General features: G+C 47.3%; 1 protein-coding gene across 1 annotated transcript in view; it reads right to left on the bottom strand.

The window, feature by feature from the left end:
* Positions 1-4,550: 4,550 nt before the first annotated feature.
* The window catches only part of LOC125509441 (kinesin-like protein KIN-7I), a 39,779-nt gene continuing 28,663 nt past the window's right edge, over positions 4,551-15,666 (bottom strand). Inside the window, exons 15-31 of the mRNA XM_048674422.1 lie at positions 15,078-15,305; positions 14,807-14,959; positions 14,628-14,732; positions 13,080-13,169; positions 12,765-12,914; positions 12,149-12,262; positions 11,957-12,043; positions 11,673-11,876; positions 11,393-11,560; positions 10,688-10,894; positions 10,496-10,585; positions 10,280-10,417; positions 7,278-7,375; positions 6,771-6,834; positions 6,304-6,423; positions 6,109-6,180; positions 4,551-5,176 (exon numbers count right to left, since the gene is read on the bottom strand). Of these exons, the coding sequence (XP_048530379.1) occupies positions 4,943-5,176; positions 6,109-6,180; positions 6,304-6,423; positions 6,771-6,834; positions 7,278-7,375; positions 10,280-10,417; positions 10,496-10,585; positions 10,688-10,894; positions 11,393-11,560; positions 11,673-11,876; positions 11,957-12,043; positions 12,149-12,262; positions 12,765-12,914; positions 13,080-13,169; positions 14,628-14,732; positions 14,807-14,959; positions 15,078-15,305 (2,322 nt within the window). The 3' untranslated portion in view covers positions 4,551-4,942. The remainder of the gene's footprint in view (positions 5,177-6,108; positions 6,181-6,303; positions 6,424-6,770; positions 6,835-7,277; positions 7,376-10,279; positions 10,418-10,495; positions 10,586-10,687; positions 10,895-11,392; positions 11,561-11,672; positions 11,877-11,956; positions 12,044-12,148; positions 12,263-12,764; positions 12,915-13,079; positions 13,170-14,627; positions 14,733-14,806; positions 14,960-15,077; positions 15,306-15,666) is intronic.

Genomic DNA, 15,666 nt, shown 5'->3' with positions numbered 1-15,666 from the left:
CGTCAAAAAAAGTATTGCAAGCATTTTGAAAATAAATACATGCATTTAATTAAACATAAAAGCAGGCCATGAAGGCCGGCGAAAGTCCACATTACATTAACTAAAACACCAAAGACTAGACGACGCGCTGCCCTAAACATCCTCGGCGGCGGCGGCGTCTGCGTCGGGACCGGTGAGGTCGATCAACGTCGGCGCAGGGCCGGCCCAGGGGAACGCCGTGTTCCAGACGATAGTGATGTCGGGCTTTGCCATCGCTGCCTGGACCTGGCACGCCTCCTCTTCGGCCTCGCGCTCGAGCATCTGCAGGCGCTCGCCCTCCCGGCGCTCCTCGGCCAGCCGAACGCGGCGCCAGTGGTCGACGTAGGCCGCCTCCTGCTTCTCCGTCGCCCCGAGCCAGATCGGGGAGTGTTGACCCACTCACGCACTACTCCGGTCCAGGAGTAGCGCTTGAGGTAGGCCGGCTCCTCCGGCTCGGCTTTGCGCGGGGACGGCGGGGCCACCGGCGGCACGACGCAGTCGCCCGCCGCGGAGAGGGCCATGGCCTCTGCCATGGCAGCCTCGAAGCCGCCTCGTCCACCTCCCTCCACCGCTCCTCCTCCTCACTCTCTTTGATGGCCGCCTGGTAGGCGGCCTCGGCCTCCTGGTCCTCGTCGCGGACGATGAGCGCGGGCGGCGGCAGGCTGTGGTCGACGCCGCGGACGCCGCGTCGCCTCCTCGTGCTTGAAGGCGAACCATCGAGCCCAGTTGGGCGAGTTGACAGCGAAGTGCGGGTCGGCGCGCTGCTCCGACGTCAGCAACGCCCGCCGGCGCCGCACCTCCTCCGCATGGGCCCTCGCCGTCCGCGGCACCGCCGGCACTGGGATCCTCTCCGGATCTAAATGCCAGTCATGCGACAGCGTCACGTCCGGGTACGGCAAAGGCACGCGGTGGTGCTAGTGCCACTCGGCCTGGTGCAACGACACGTTGATGCGCTGCCTCTGACGGGGAGCGCGCGCCGGCGCGGGGAGGGCGGGGAGGGAGGGAGAATGGCGGACGGGGGCTTTGCCCTTGCGGCTGCTGCCGATGCCGGAGAAGAAATCCATGCTGACGGTGGCTAGGGTTGTCACCGGCGTGTGGGCAGGGGTGGCCAGATGGGGACGAGGGGCGAGTGGTAGTGGATGAGGACGGCTCCGCCGCATGCCCGGCTTAAAAAAGGACGACCACCGTCGCTGACGCGTGGGCCCAAGGTGGGCGGGCGTTATAAATTATGTTGACCGTCGTAGTTGGACGACTGCCAGGTGGGGCCGCGGCGGACGGCGAGGAGACGCACGGCGCATCCGCTTCGCGTGCGCGCCGACGCATTTCAGGTGCAATTTTGGGTCGGAAATGGATCGGCGTGGACGCCAGATGGACACGATTTGAGTTTGGGTCGGCGCGTTGGGCCGCCTATTTTGTCCGCACCGATTCAAACGGACGCGGGCGGACGAAATGGGTCACCCCAGTGGAGTTGCTTTAAGGTTTGGTCAAAGTCAAGTTTTATAGAATTTGAATAATTTTATATTAAAAAATATACAATTTAGCCGCACATCAGTTAGTTGATGCGAATTCGGCGTCGATTGATTTCTGAATGAATGAAGGAAGGAGATGTATCCAGAGGTTAAAGAAGAGTGTGGGCCATTGATTTTCCATCCAACAGTGCAAAAATCGACTGACCTCAAACCAAAAATTTAGCTGACTGATTTCTAGCCATTCTAAAAAATATAAACATTCATAATATGAAATCAATGTTATCAAAGCACCATGAAACGTATGTTCATACTATATAGTTTTAGTATTGTAGATTTCCATAGTTTTTTATACAAATTTAGTCAAACTTTATGCAGTTTGACTTTGACAAAATCTTATAAGCGGAGCAAAAAGAAATGGAGGAAGTAGTAACTTTTTTTTTTTGAGCAATGGAGGGAGTACTAGCTGTGTGCCGCTCCAAGGTGAACAGTCAAGGCCGCTCTTCTGTTTGGACTTTAAGAAGCCGTCCAACGGGATCGGCCGATCCGATTCGGTGGTCACTCGCTCGCTCACCCGGATCAGTCGCTCCTTGGACGCGCTCGATCTTGATGGCCACTGTGCACCTGGATTGGGTGGACCGTGGACCGGGCGGGCGCGGCGGGGACCTCGCCTCGGTCGCCTTCCTTAGCCACGGCCCGGCCGATAGTGCCATCTCCTCTCCCAGCGGCCGGGCCGGCGAGCCCCACGACGGCGCCACCGGACAGAATCCGTTCCGTGACGCCCAACAGCAAGGCGCTAAAAACGCACGCACGTTCGTCACGCAGGGAGGCTCCTTGGGCTCAAACAGCTAGCGATCCACATGCTCGTCCGCGCCACCGTGTGTCCATGTGGTCGATGGGCCGGTCCCGGCAGGGCCCCGGCGGGCATTCCGTTCGGGCGGCGGCATGGGCGCGGTTCGTGGCTTCGCGCACGCCTTGCGCGTGCACAGTTCTCCCGTCCGTCCATCTCGGGCGTCCAGTCACGGGTGCGTGGCCATGGGAGTTCGGCCATCCGTCGTGCGTCCGTGCGGTGGGCAGCGCGCGCCCGGCGGCGGCGGCGGGTGCGGGATGCGCGTCCGGGCGGGCCACTGTACGTCTCCCGTCTACGCGTGCCGCCCTGCCCTGCTAGCAATATCGATCGATCGACCGGTCCGTCCGTCCGTCCGTCTCCGTCGGGTCGCAGATCAGATCAGACATACGTACGCATGCACGCAACCCTACATGTGTGGGCGCTGCCAGGGCCGCCAGACCGGTGCACCACGACCACGGAGTATGTACGTGGCACGTACGTGAGATACTGAGACGTACTACTACGACTGTCCTGCTCCTTCGTCGCGACGCTCTTGGCTGGACGTGTGAGCCTCCCCTACATGCCCGGACAGTCCTACGACCTAGGTCTAGCAACCTAGCTGATCTTGGCGTTTTGCATAGGGAAAGGAACAAGGCAACAAGGCCAAACAAACAAAAAGCCAGATCAAACCAAAAAGCAAGCCCCTGGCCGGGGCAATGATTGCGGGGTTAAAAGTGGGGGTCAAGGCCTCGGTCAAGGCCCGGTTGGAACTCGATGGGAGGTACCCAGTACACTCGATGGATCATCCATTCCTCCTCCGTCCTCCATCATCGTCTCCACTGGGCTTCGAGATAAGGATCCGGTCGAGGCCATTGCGGGGGCGCATCATGAGCAATCATGCACGCAGACGCAGACGCAGGGCAGTCGCACTCACGGCTGGGAATGCAGTCGTAGTAGCGGTGGTAGTACGTGGAATCTCGCAGATTTCATCATCGCTCGCCTCAAGGAGCACCACACCCCCTCCCCTGTCATTAGCCATCACTGCCGCCGCCTCGATCGCTTGTTTCCCTGCACTTTTTCGTGGTATCGCCATGCTATGACCGACGAGCAACGAGCAGCCTCGTGTAGTACGAACGGGGACATGTGCAGGCCGCGTGTCCACCACACGGCTCCTACTACAAGTTTATAACTACTAGCGTGGCCGTGTGCCCATGATTGCGTATACGTGGTAGTGGAATTGTTTTGCGTCTGGGGCTGGAGCCGCGGCCGAGGATCCTGCGGGCAAGCGTGCGTGATTGCACGGATCATGTCCGTCCGTCCCGTCATCCATCCACGCTCGACCATCACGGCCGGCAGCTTCCTCGTCCCGTCCACCATGTCTCGTCTCGGTGACAGGACCATTGAGGTAGATTAGATAGATGGACAGGCACGGCGATCAGGAAGGAATGGCACAAAGAAAAAGGCTTCCGGTGGCTGCTTCCACGCCACGCCACGCTCTCACCTCACCTCACCTGTGTCGGTCGGCCCCAAGTTGCCAGTTCCAAGATTCTGATTCTGAACTGATGGACATGGACGGGTGTGCCCATGCCACATTCTTGCAAGCCAAACATGATTTATTCATTCCTCGGAGTGGGAGGCGAGCTCGTCTTCTCTTCTTTCTACGTACTCCCCAATGAAAAGTCTTCCGGCCGGGTCAGCCACTCAGTTCAGCTTGGGTGCCTGGGTAGATGAAGTAGTGTGTTTGGTCTCGAAACTGCAGAACGCCATTCGCGAGGAACATAATTCGCTCTCTTCGACGTCGTTCACAAAAAGAATGGAGACAATGATAGGAAAAGAAAGCATCCGGTGTCACAAACAGCGTGCTGTTGGCTATGCTAATTACCAGTTCACCTGGCAACACGTGCACCGCGCTAGTTACGTTTTGACTCCTAAGAAAAAGGTTGCTGCAGACTGAAAACATGTTTGAGTTTCAGCAGACTCTTCGCCTGTGGTTTGAAGTGCCTCAAACTAACACGAGCACGGTCTCTTAACACTGCACGGGTTAACCTCGCATTCCCTTTCCACGAACGGCCAGGATAGATGCATCAACTCGGTTATTCAGATGCTTAATCACCATTATAGATGATCACATTACATGTTCAGGATCAACCAATAAACCAGCCTAGTAAGAGCATACGTACTTGCGAACCTGTTCAGCATGCAACCATGCCTTTAATGCCCAGGGCGGCCAAGAACCATAAACGTACGATCTTTGAAATTTTGGATTCACGATCTGGATGGCTAATTAGAGGTCTACAGCACCGAGTGAAGCCCAGCCTGTACCAGTCGACCTCTACGGCTGATGCCCATGACCCGTCCATATCCAAGCCCAAATCACTAGACCACAAGCAAATACAGTGTATTACAAGTTCAGAGCGGAATGCTGGCAAAGCTATCAGCAGCACGAGGCACCAGCGGTCCAGGCCGGAATACGACGGTCTCTGTACAACCTGGCAATCTTAATGAAGCCGGCTCAGGCACCAGTCTGAAAGAGTCAGACCTGCATTGAGGCAATGTTCGCCGCTGCCAGCACGTGAAACGGTTCAACTAGGTTAGGAGCACGTAGCTGCGAAGAAGAAAGGTTACTGCGTCAGTTTGATGCGGCTTCTGGTCGTTTAAGCTCTTCTCTCAGCTTCAGGACCTCACGGCACGTCTCTCTCAGCTTTGCCTTCAGCATGGCGGTTGCTTCCTGATAATTCTCATCCATCAGCGCCCGTTCTTCCACTGCCTCTTTAAGCCTTGCGCGGTTCGCGTCGAGCTCTGGTTGCAGCCACCGGATTTGCATGCGAAGCTTTGTTTTTTCTTTGTTGTGGGTCGAAGCATCCTGTAAAAGGAAAGCATGTTATGGAACTGGTACTGCGGAGAGATTATGCTGGTTGGCGATCTTCTGGCATGCAGTGTGCTCTTCTATTTCACTGGCCAGTCACTGCTTTACTGAACGCGCGATCAGACAAAATTCGAACAGGAAATTTTTAGTAAAACGACAGTTTAAAGAGGACAACAAGAACCACCAATTTGAGTTTCTTCCGGAATTTGATGACGCAGCACTGCAAGAGAATTATCAGGAATTTCTTTGTTGCGTCAACTGTGTCAATTTTCAATGCTTTCTACATATAGTGTCAATAGTCAAGTTACGAAATCTCATCAATAGCATTATTGTGGCACAAAAATACCAGCATTACAGTCGGTTTCTGAAAGTAGTCCACTCAGTTCTCTGGAAACTTGAGGAACTATAGGAAACAAGGTTCTAGGGTTGGTGTCAGTATAAATCTTCATCTCGAGTGCATGTCCATCTATTGGAATAGCACTTCAGTGCGCAAACAAGCAACTTATGCAATGAAAACATGCCAGAATGATTAACTATATGCTGCTTCCATCAGCCCACTTATGATTCTGAAAATGGGAATGTGTTCTGTGGTAGAATTTAAACTCATCAGCTTGTATACTTTTTTTTGCTTTCAGGGTCCTAGTACTGTGTTTAGTGAAATATTTATGATATTCCATCTCCAAAAATGAATGAACACATAAAAATGCTATAAAATAAAATAAAACAGCAGATGTTCCTATCTCAGCACAGGCTACTACAAGAACCGTGCTTGCGTGCAAAGCTACAATGAATTTATTTCCAAAGCTCGATGCTGATACTCAGTACAGTAACAGGCACTTATTCTGGAAGATTTAACACTTCAAAACTCAAACTGCAGAAATACTCTGCCTGAACCAACCATAGAGAGTGATGGGTTCGGCAATGCTTACATGTTTCATCTTGACCTCCATGGCAGATATCTGACAGCTCAACTCATCCATATTAGCTTTGGCCTGTAGTAGCTGCATAAATGACACATAAAAACAACTTAAAATTTAATTTACTGAGATAACTTGTAACTTGTACTCCCTCCGTAAATGCTCTTATATTAGTTTACAGAGGGAGTAACAAATTATCTGACTTGCCTTATTATTAGAAACCTCCTTTAAGGCTTCTAATTCATTGATGACTAAGCTCATCTGTTTCATCTTAGAAAGTAAGCTATCACGTTCTTCTGAAATAAGCTGTAGTTGCTTGCAAAGTTCCTGCTCAAAATTGGAGTCAACACAAAAGATGGAAAATATATCTCCTGAAGTTGTACTCCCTAGAAAATCAACTGAAATTTTTAATAATTATAAAAAATATTAATGGTCAGCAATCTTGTGTGATCCATGAACAACCAAGTCATAGCAAGAAACTCTAGCCAATTGTTTCTCAATAGGGAAAGATCATTAAAACTCAAAAGTGGAACAACATATCTGTCCTGGTGATGATACTTATTTGTGTGCAAGTAGTCCTGACAATATGAATGCATATTTTAAATTTGGTTTCCTGATGTTCTAAGAAAATGAATTTCACACTAAGAGCAAAAATGGATGGGCTTAAGGCTTACATTTTCATTATCAATGTTTCTTCCTTTCTCCACGAGTTGTTCTGATTCTTCACGATTCTCCCTGCTGCATCAGATAACATAACTAGCAGTAAGTTGAGTACATGAGCGTATGCAAACACGCCATGCTTTTGTTATTGCTTGGAACCTATGATGATTTACTCTATAAATTTTTATGTTCACTAGCACTGGAGTAACTGCCTGCGTTCTAAAATTGCTTTCATCGCTAATGCTCTAAAGATTCAAAAGAACTTCTGATAATTTTGAGTGCATCAATCATATTTAGGTACAGTTCTGGTGTAAGGCATAATCATTCAGGTTTGTTCTTTTGTTTCTCATCAAACCACATTCAAAATATATGAAGCATTCTTAGCTCCGTGTGAAAAGTATTGAATGAAACTACATTAGTAATAGACTATGTGCATGCTGTTACCTACCAAGTCGATACAAAACTGAAGCACAATAGAGTGGTACTGTTGCATTGAAAAGAGGTTCTGAGAGAAGACTGACCAGCATTTTTCCTCATTTATGTTATGCTCCACAGAAAGGATCATTTTGTCTTCCAGAGTTTTTAACAATTCTCTACACTGCACCAGCTCTTGTCTCACCTAGTGACATATTGAAATAATATACAGTAATAAGAAATGAGAAAGAGAAAATTATATAAAAATATTGATGAAAATAAACATGGAACTAACATGAACTAAAAAAATAAACTAAAATTAGGCATCTTGCAGTACCCCATACTTGTTCCTGTATACCAAGACAGGCCAATGGATGTCTAATAAAAAATGAGTAAATATAGTGATGTCCTTCTATGAGTACTAAATACAGTACAATATGGATCAAATAAACGGAAGGAACTTGAGAAGCTAGTTTGAGCTGTCAAATTGAAATGGCAAAACATAAGGCCAACTCCACCGCGTGACCCATTTCTACCCCAAATCGTCCGTTTGTGTCCGTTTGGGGTAAAATGGACAAATCAAACGACCCAGCGCATGGGAGCATACGGACGTTTTGTCCGGCCCGTGTCCGCTTTTGCCCCATTTCCAGACCAAAGTTGCTCTCGGTTTGGGGCCAAAGCGGACAGAAAGCGGACGTCTTCGCATCCTCGTCATCCGTCTGTGTCCGCCTCGACCCCACATGTCACTCTCCTTTTCTGTACCTGGCCCACCACGTGCACCCACGACCACGACGTATGGGGTGAAAATGGGGTAGTAGCGCTGCGTGCAGCGAGTTTGTGCGGCCTCTGTCCGGCATTTGTTCTCCCTATTTCTACCCCATACGGACAAAATCCGGACAAAATGGGCATAGATTTAGGGTCGTGCGGTGGAGTTGGCCTAATTCATGCCTTCTTCATGGTATAATTACTAACAACTTCTACTGCTTACTGATCAACGGATCACTAGTCGAATAATTCTAAACTGCAGATGGCATGCATGCACAGTGCTTCTGCCTAACTCAAATTATAGATATAGCGTCAGTTGACATTCACAATGTGTTGAGATTGTAGACCCGCGGTACCTCCGATAGCTGCCTCCCGGGTCGCTCTCGTGACTCCGGAGGCCCCCGCCGCTGCCAACAACAGGGAGCAACCGCGCCGCCCATTCCCTACTCGCCGTCGCCGGAGGTAGCCTAAGGGCAAAGCCCAGCGGCTGACGGCGGCAGCAAGGACGCACGCGGCCCACGGCCGCGACCCTTCCCGGTCCATCTCCACTCGCCAGATCCAGATCCCTCTCGTCCTCAGCTCTCCGGGCGTGCTCCGGGCCCTGCCGCGCGCCGACGCTCCACCACCTCCCTGCTACCGCCTCGCCCCATCTTGCGCTGCCGCGCAACGTCCACTTTCACCGTGGCCGTCGGCGTCCTCCACCGGTCAGATCCGGCCGGTGCTCGCCGCTCTTGACCTGCGCCGCCATCCTCCGCGTCGTCCCTCCTCTGCTCCGGGCTGGTGTGCCGCGGCTGCGGGATCCATGCTCCCCGCCTTGTGCGGGTCTTGGTCTGCCTGCTCGTCCTGCCTGGGTGGTGCGGGGTGGCAGCCCGACCTCCTTTGCTCTGCTTCATCCCCAGTGCTTGCGCTGGTTCTGGTGCTTGGGCGGGGCCGGAGTATCTTCGCCAGCTGGCTGTGCCTTTGAGGTCCCCTACATCGACGACCAAGCATGCGTGCATCGGATCTGCCATGTGCAGTGTCCAACCTGGCCGTCTTCGCCCTTGCGCTCCATTGCGTGCTTCCCCACCCCCCTGCCGGCTCCTCGACTCTCCATCACCCCACGCCTGCCTCTCCTTCAACCCCTATGGATGGTGGCCCGTCAGTCGTCATTTTGCATTGCTTCAGCTGTCGGAGCTGCTCTGACGACGTCGGCCTTGATCTGGTACTAGCTTTGGGAGAAATCCCTGCTGACCCATGTGTCAGCTGACCACGGCGGCGCCAATCCGGTGTCGCTTTCCTTCCTGGAGGCGTGGTCTTTGAGCTATACCTGCTTGGTTTGGGCTCTCCTCCATGTCGACGGCGCGGTTTGCAACTTCACGTCCGTATGGTGAACTTCTCTGCACTCCGTGTGACCTTTCCATTTTGCTTCAATCCACTCGTCTCCGCCCGTCCTCCCCATACCGTCGCCAACATTGCCTCCTCGTCGAGCCCTTCGCCACCATCCATCCGCCCATGCCCATCATTTAGTGTGTCATCCATGATTGGTGTGTTCTTCATGTGATTTCTCTTCGGCTGTCCTTCGCGTGGTCTCCGTACTGTTGCTGTGCACGCTCAAGACCCTCCCATGGTTGCCGTTGTGCTGCGGCGAGCTTCGGGCTCTTGGTGTTGTCTTGGTTCACCTTTGCTCAATGACGACGCAATGATGCCTCCCCAACCTGCTAATCGTCTCGACCGCTCGTGGCGGAACTCCTAGTCAAGGTTCGTGTTATGGTTTGGCACTCGTTGGTTATGGATGATCCTCTGTTGTGCCGTGAGGCTTGGTACGCACGCAGGTGCGGTGCGTTAGGTTGTTTGCATAGTCTTAGCATTGTGATCCCTCAACAACACCCCACATCTACTTGTGTCTCTCGTGGTGTTGGTCTTTCTGCTTGCTAGCTAGGTCGTGCCTTCTCCTGGGCATCAATATTTTTCTCTCTTCTTCTGTAACCTTGTTACCTGCACGGTTTTCGGCCCGGTTTCCCTCATAAACGGGGTCAACTTGTTTAGGTTTTTGATCCAATTTCCCTTATAAACTGGATCAGCCAAAGCTTAAGGGGCGACTCTTGGCTTTGGCAGCTTTTTGAGCAATATATTCAGGTGGGGATTCTCCCCCCCCCCCCCCCCCCCCCCCCCCCCCCCGGTGACCGTTCAAAAAACAAAAACATTCACAATGTGTTCCAAAACTAGACAGTACTGAATTATTCACACAAAAAAAACAGTTAGAAGATAACCACATTGCATCTGCATGCTAATTGTCGACGTTGGGGATTGATCATGAATTAGATCTGGCAGGTATATGTAATCAAGAGAACTCTATTTAACGTACCTTAATCAAATCTTCGGATAATTTACTATTCTCATCAGTGCATATATCCAATTGCTGCTTAGTTTCTAAATATGCTTTCTCCTTGGCTATCCACATTGAACTTTCAGATTCCATTTCCAGAAGAACATCAGTAAGTTGCTGCATTTCAGAGCACACAAAAATGAAACAAATTACGGAGAGTGTCGACGTTTTGGATAAAACCATAAAGCTAATTACCATTCCCAAGTCTTCTTTTTCCTTTGATATAGAACTGAGAGAAGCCTCCAATTTTCTACCAAAAGACTCAGATTCCTCAAGTTTTTTGGTCTGTATCACAGAAAAAAGAAATTTCATGGTGAAAAAAATTTGGGTTAGACAAAAGGTGTGGGGGATCTGGCAAAATATACTGCAAAGCCATTTTAAGTATACCAATACAGCAATCTCGTCGTTCAAGGATTTTATCTTTGATTCTGCGGAAGTAAGCCTGTTTTCGAGATCTTCCTGTTCCAACACCATAAACTCTACTTTAGATAGCGCTTCTTCCTTCTCTGCAGTCAAGGTAGCTAAAGTTTCTTGCAAAGAAGCAATTTCATCTTCCATATCAGAAGCATGAATCTCAAGCCTTTGGTACTCCTCCTGAATATGAAGAAACAAGATACACGGTCATAGATAAACATAAGCTCCAGTAAATGAAGAACAGACTGCATGCCATTCATGCCGTAATACATACATATGTAACACATGTATTGTAAGGTGGCACTCATTTTCTGACTGCAAGTCAGTTAGAATGATGAACCTTCTGGATAAAGAAACGAGACATTGACACCGGGCTTATCAAAAAAACTTGCGGCATAACTACAAGGTATGAGAGCAATAAACTATTAGAATCCAAAAAAAAACTAGTTTTTCCTAGCCAGTAGCTTGGGACAAGTGATGTTATACCCACAATGGTATACCAGCTATCTAGAACCACTGTATGGTATGAGTTGTAGTTGGAGTTTGGGTTTATTCCTGGAGCTGTGGTGATTTACGTAAGTCTTGCTATAACAGTATCATACGAGCACCTCAACATGTATCAGGATGCTTAAGAATAGTGTGTTTGCACAAAGTAATACAAATTGGGAAGACTGCAACCTGCAACTGCACAGCTTGATCAAAAAACGCAGCAAGTTCTTCTGGCTTCACATTCAATTCATGTCTTTTATCAACAGTGACAGAATCATGTTTCCTTAAATCACGTTCAAGATGGGTCCTCTGGCTTTGTAACTTCTTTATTTCCCTGTGTGCCTCTGCTTTTTCACCCTGGACAAAGAGTATGGATTCATACTTGCTACGTTTTACCGTTTTGGAGAAGATACACCTGAATTTGTGCCAACGTAATGAACAATCAAATTACTGTGTACAAAATAATAACCTCAAGTTTAATTTTTTCTTGAACATAATTCTTCAGCTTGTTGTCAGTCTCTCGTAACTTTGTTTTCGCTCTTTCAAGTTCCTTTCTGATAGACTCCTTTTCTTTCATCAAGGAAGATGATGACAAGGTCGAGACTTCCTTTTGGAGAGTTAGAAGCTCTGAGAGAATGTTATCCTTCTCAAGTTCATGTTGAAGAATACAATCCTGAGTATAAGTAACATTGTTAGAGCAGACACAAGAAGTTAGAAACTTGATGACTGACGATAGCTTAAGTAATGACAGACATCCTTGGACTTCTCACAGCTTTCCAGACTGGACTTCATCCTCTGAAGTTCATCCTGTTGATTAAGGAACTGTTCGTGTAGCAGCTTCTGCACTCAAGTCAGAGTATGTTAGCGAATGGTAGCTCCTTAGAATTTAAGTATGTATGGCCTGGTCAAAATTTAAGTGTGGATTGGATAAGTTGATATAGCTACCTTCTCCAATTCAAGTCTGCTGACTTTCTCCATCAATGTTTTTGACATTTTCTCATGATCCATAATCACACAACTGGATTGTTTTATATGCCCATAAGCAGACTGCTTGAATTCCTACAGAAAGAACAGTTGAGATCATTTCAAAATATAGTACTTACAAGAAAAACAATATTCAGCCAGAAACGCTAACTACAGTACTAAGTCTACATAGATAGATCTATATGCAAATTGATAATAGACAGAACAAAGTATTCCATAGGCACCAGACATTTACCAGACCATCTGCATAGCTTTTTCAACTTGTTTACAAAGTCGATGGCACCCATTCATGCAAATACTTATTTGCGTAACCAAAATAGTAGCTTATACATAAACAATATATCCAGAGGATATGATCACATTCAACATTTGAATTGCCAAAGTATTTCATATTATTTAATTAATGAGGTGATACCAATAATTTAGTAAAATGCACACTGACCCAACATTGAATTTTGACTGAGACAACTTGTTTAATGAAACGACTCCAGCGTGAATATTGAGGAAAGGAGAGCAAGGGGAAGAGGGACATGATTAATCAATGAACTATGGAGATACTATCATCAGAGAAACATACAGTTACGTTCTCTGCAATCGCAGACAGACTCTGAAAGAGTTCCTCAATGAAAGAAATAGCATTGTCGACTGAGTGGGTTGTTTGATCCATCTGCACAGATATTCCTTGAGTCTCCATTGACACGTCGCTGAGGAATTCATCTGCTAATTCCTGTAGTTATACCAAATGTTTCATTCAAGTACGCAATCATGTCAATAAATCAGACTGCGGCATCAAAATGGTTTAAGAAGATTAGAGAACTGATTAAACATCCTAGTTATGCACTATATTAGAGAAGAGAAAGAACAATGCAAGTGGATGAGGATAGGAAAGTACTTGTTTGGATTTTCCAATAGTAGCCAGAGCTGATAGCTTCTCACCAGCAATTTTTGCTTCTTCTTGTGCCGCCAGAGCATTCTTCTGAAGCTGAAACCAGGCCAAGAATCAATAGACAATTACCAGGAAAAGATCCAAATCCATTCTAAATAGCTCTCATATGATGCAAGCAGCATGGAAACATAATGAAGCTAATGCAAGGCAGGTAGAGCATAATGAAGGAAGGACACCAATGTCTGTAATGAACTTTTTTCAGGCTATTGACTTACAGTTTAAAGAACAGATAACATTTAAGAAAAAAGTATCACACAGATGCTATGTGGTTTTCTTAGCTAAATGGATAGTATAACAGCTATATTCTTTTATATCTGTGCCCTAGAAGTAAATCTAAATATGGGAGTCTTAGATGATAGTGAAAACAGATGGCAGCTTCACCAGATGCCAGTCAAAATGAGATTACTTGATGGTACTCCACAGAAAACATGTACAAAATGGTAAGCAAAGCTTGTTGCTCCCTCTTTTTTGGACGATTGGTTCATGGGCAATTTTGATTATCACCACATGTATGACAATATCAAAAAATTTAAAATAACATGATATTGTTTAATAAAGCTAACATACAACTTGGTTCTTTAACTATCTTCTGTTGATTAATTGCAGGGTCTGGGCGGGTGCAATTGGCTATACCCAACCAGTGTCCTGTTCGCCAAGTTATTGCTTGAGCTCGTGAACCAAGCCCTTCCTGCTTGTGCTCGCCCTCCAGCGCAAGTGCGCAACCTCACCATCGCCGTCAACAGCAACAATCCTTTACCCAAGTTCCTCCTTGGCGCCTTTGCCATCATGGTCAGCAAGATTTCCTTCTCCAAGTTCCTTTTCAGCACCCTTCCTGCCATGCTCGCCACGACAGGAAAGCAGATGGAAGCCATCAAGGAGGGTCGCTCACTGTCCATGCCGTCACTCTCAACGTGCCCGTCAGGCCCTCATCACCCTGCGGACTTCCTCCGTTGGTGGTCGTTATTAAATCACTTAGTGCAGACGTGTTGATAAATATCTGTAACAGCTCTTTTTAGGCCTTAGCAGCACATGCAAGACGCAAGGACCAAACCAAATGGTTTTGTTGTAAAAGATTTGTAACAACCGATTTTGATGAAATACAAATAGTCCACACAAGACAGCATAAACTCTAAGAAGTAGATGATGGTGTTCTCGCCACTTCTCTTGTGGTGAGTCAGAAAGTTGTCTTTAAACTGAGTCAACATGTCCACATTTGATGGCAGCTGTGCAGAAGGACTAACATGGCCAAATTTGTGTACACAGATCTATTTGGCCAATTTCGTAATTAAGGGAGCAAACTCAGCAACATGCGGTAGTTGACAGACCAAAGTAGTATCAAACTGCATGTTAAAGTTGTTAACTCATGATTTAATAGGCAAATATATCGATAATAAAACATGCCTGACAAGATAACAAAGCTACCTAGCACCCAAAAGGAAGTAACATATTGGATATGTTTGAATTTTAAATATAATACAGTATAAGATAATTCACCTCTTCATACTTCTCACTGAAAGAAGCCTTCTGCTGCGTTGCCACCTCCAGAACATCGTCCAAGTTATTTTGAATCAAACTCTTCTCTAACTCCAGCGAGTTTACCTACTTGGGATTTCCAGAAATACTTATTGGAAACACATTTCAGAATAGGGAAATCATAGAAAAAGGACTAGCACCTGGTCTTGAAGTTGTTTAATGACAAGAATTGCCTCGGACTCTCGAGCAGATAAGCCACTAGGTTCTTGACTTAGCATGGCATCTTTCCGCTCATTAGGGTCTTGGGGTAGTTCAGGCACTGAACCCCTAAGTTGCTCTTGATCTGATTTCTTCTGTAAGACAATGTATTTCAAAATTCAGAAGGGATTTGCAATAAAAAATGTGGATTCACTTTTCCAATCAAGCTTCAATAGCGATATGTTGCATTAATTGAAAATGAGAGTCACACACCATTGTATTTGGCTTTCTTCTGCTGGTAACATGCAACAAAGCATGTGCATCGGGAAGAGAAACATCTTCATTCGATAGATCACTGAATGAACAGCCATGAGCAGAAGGCTCGCCATTGCTGGCGTAGCTTTCTTGCATTAGCTCTTCAAAACATGGGGGCATCCCCATGTTACGCTCGTCACGAACTGAGCTGCTTGCAGAGCATTGTTCAGAAGCAGGTTCTTGAACCTGAATATTTGTAGAGATGCCCAAAAGATATCTTAACACCATATGTAGTCTTCTATAAATTTGATGAATTTCTGTCATGGACTGAACATGAAAAGAAAACTATAACATGAACATTTACAGAAGTATGTCATGTATCCATATGAAGGACCACAAAAATGGAATATCACATGTAATTTATCCCAGGAACTAAAGAAGAGGAGACAACTAAAGTAAGTACCCACAAAGAAGGGCGTCCAAGTGAATATTTTGGGGTAGTTGTTTTAACATTTCATAAATGATATGAGAACAATCAGCCCATGATGCTATGGCGACCCCAAAAGAACAATGTACCTTTAGATTTTCAGAATGATGAATTTAACAT

The sequence above is a fragment of the Triticum urartu genome, chromosome 5, assembly GCF_003073215.2.
Source record: "Triticum urartu cultivar G1812 chromosome 5, Tu2.1, whole genome shotgun sequence".
Taxonomy (NCBI): Eukaryota; Viridiplantae; Streptophyta; class Magnoliopsida; order Poales; family Poaceae; genus Triticum; species Triticum urartu.
The sequence above is the reverse complement of the archived record's forward strand: the minus strand, read 5'-3'. Positions and strand labels throughout refer to the sequence as shown.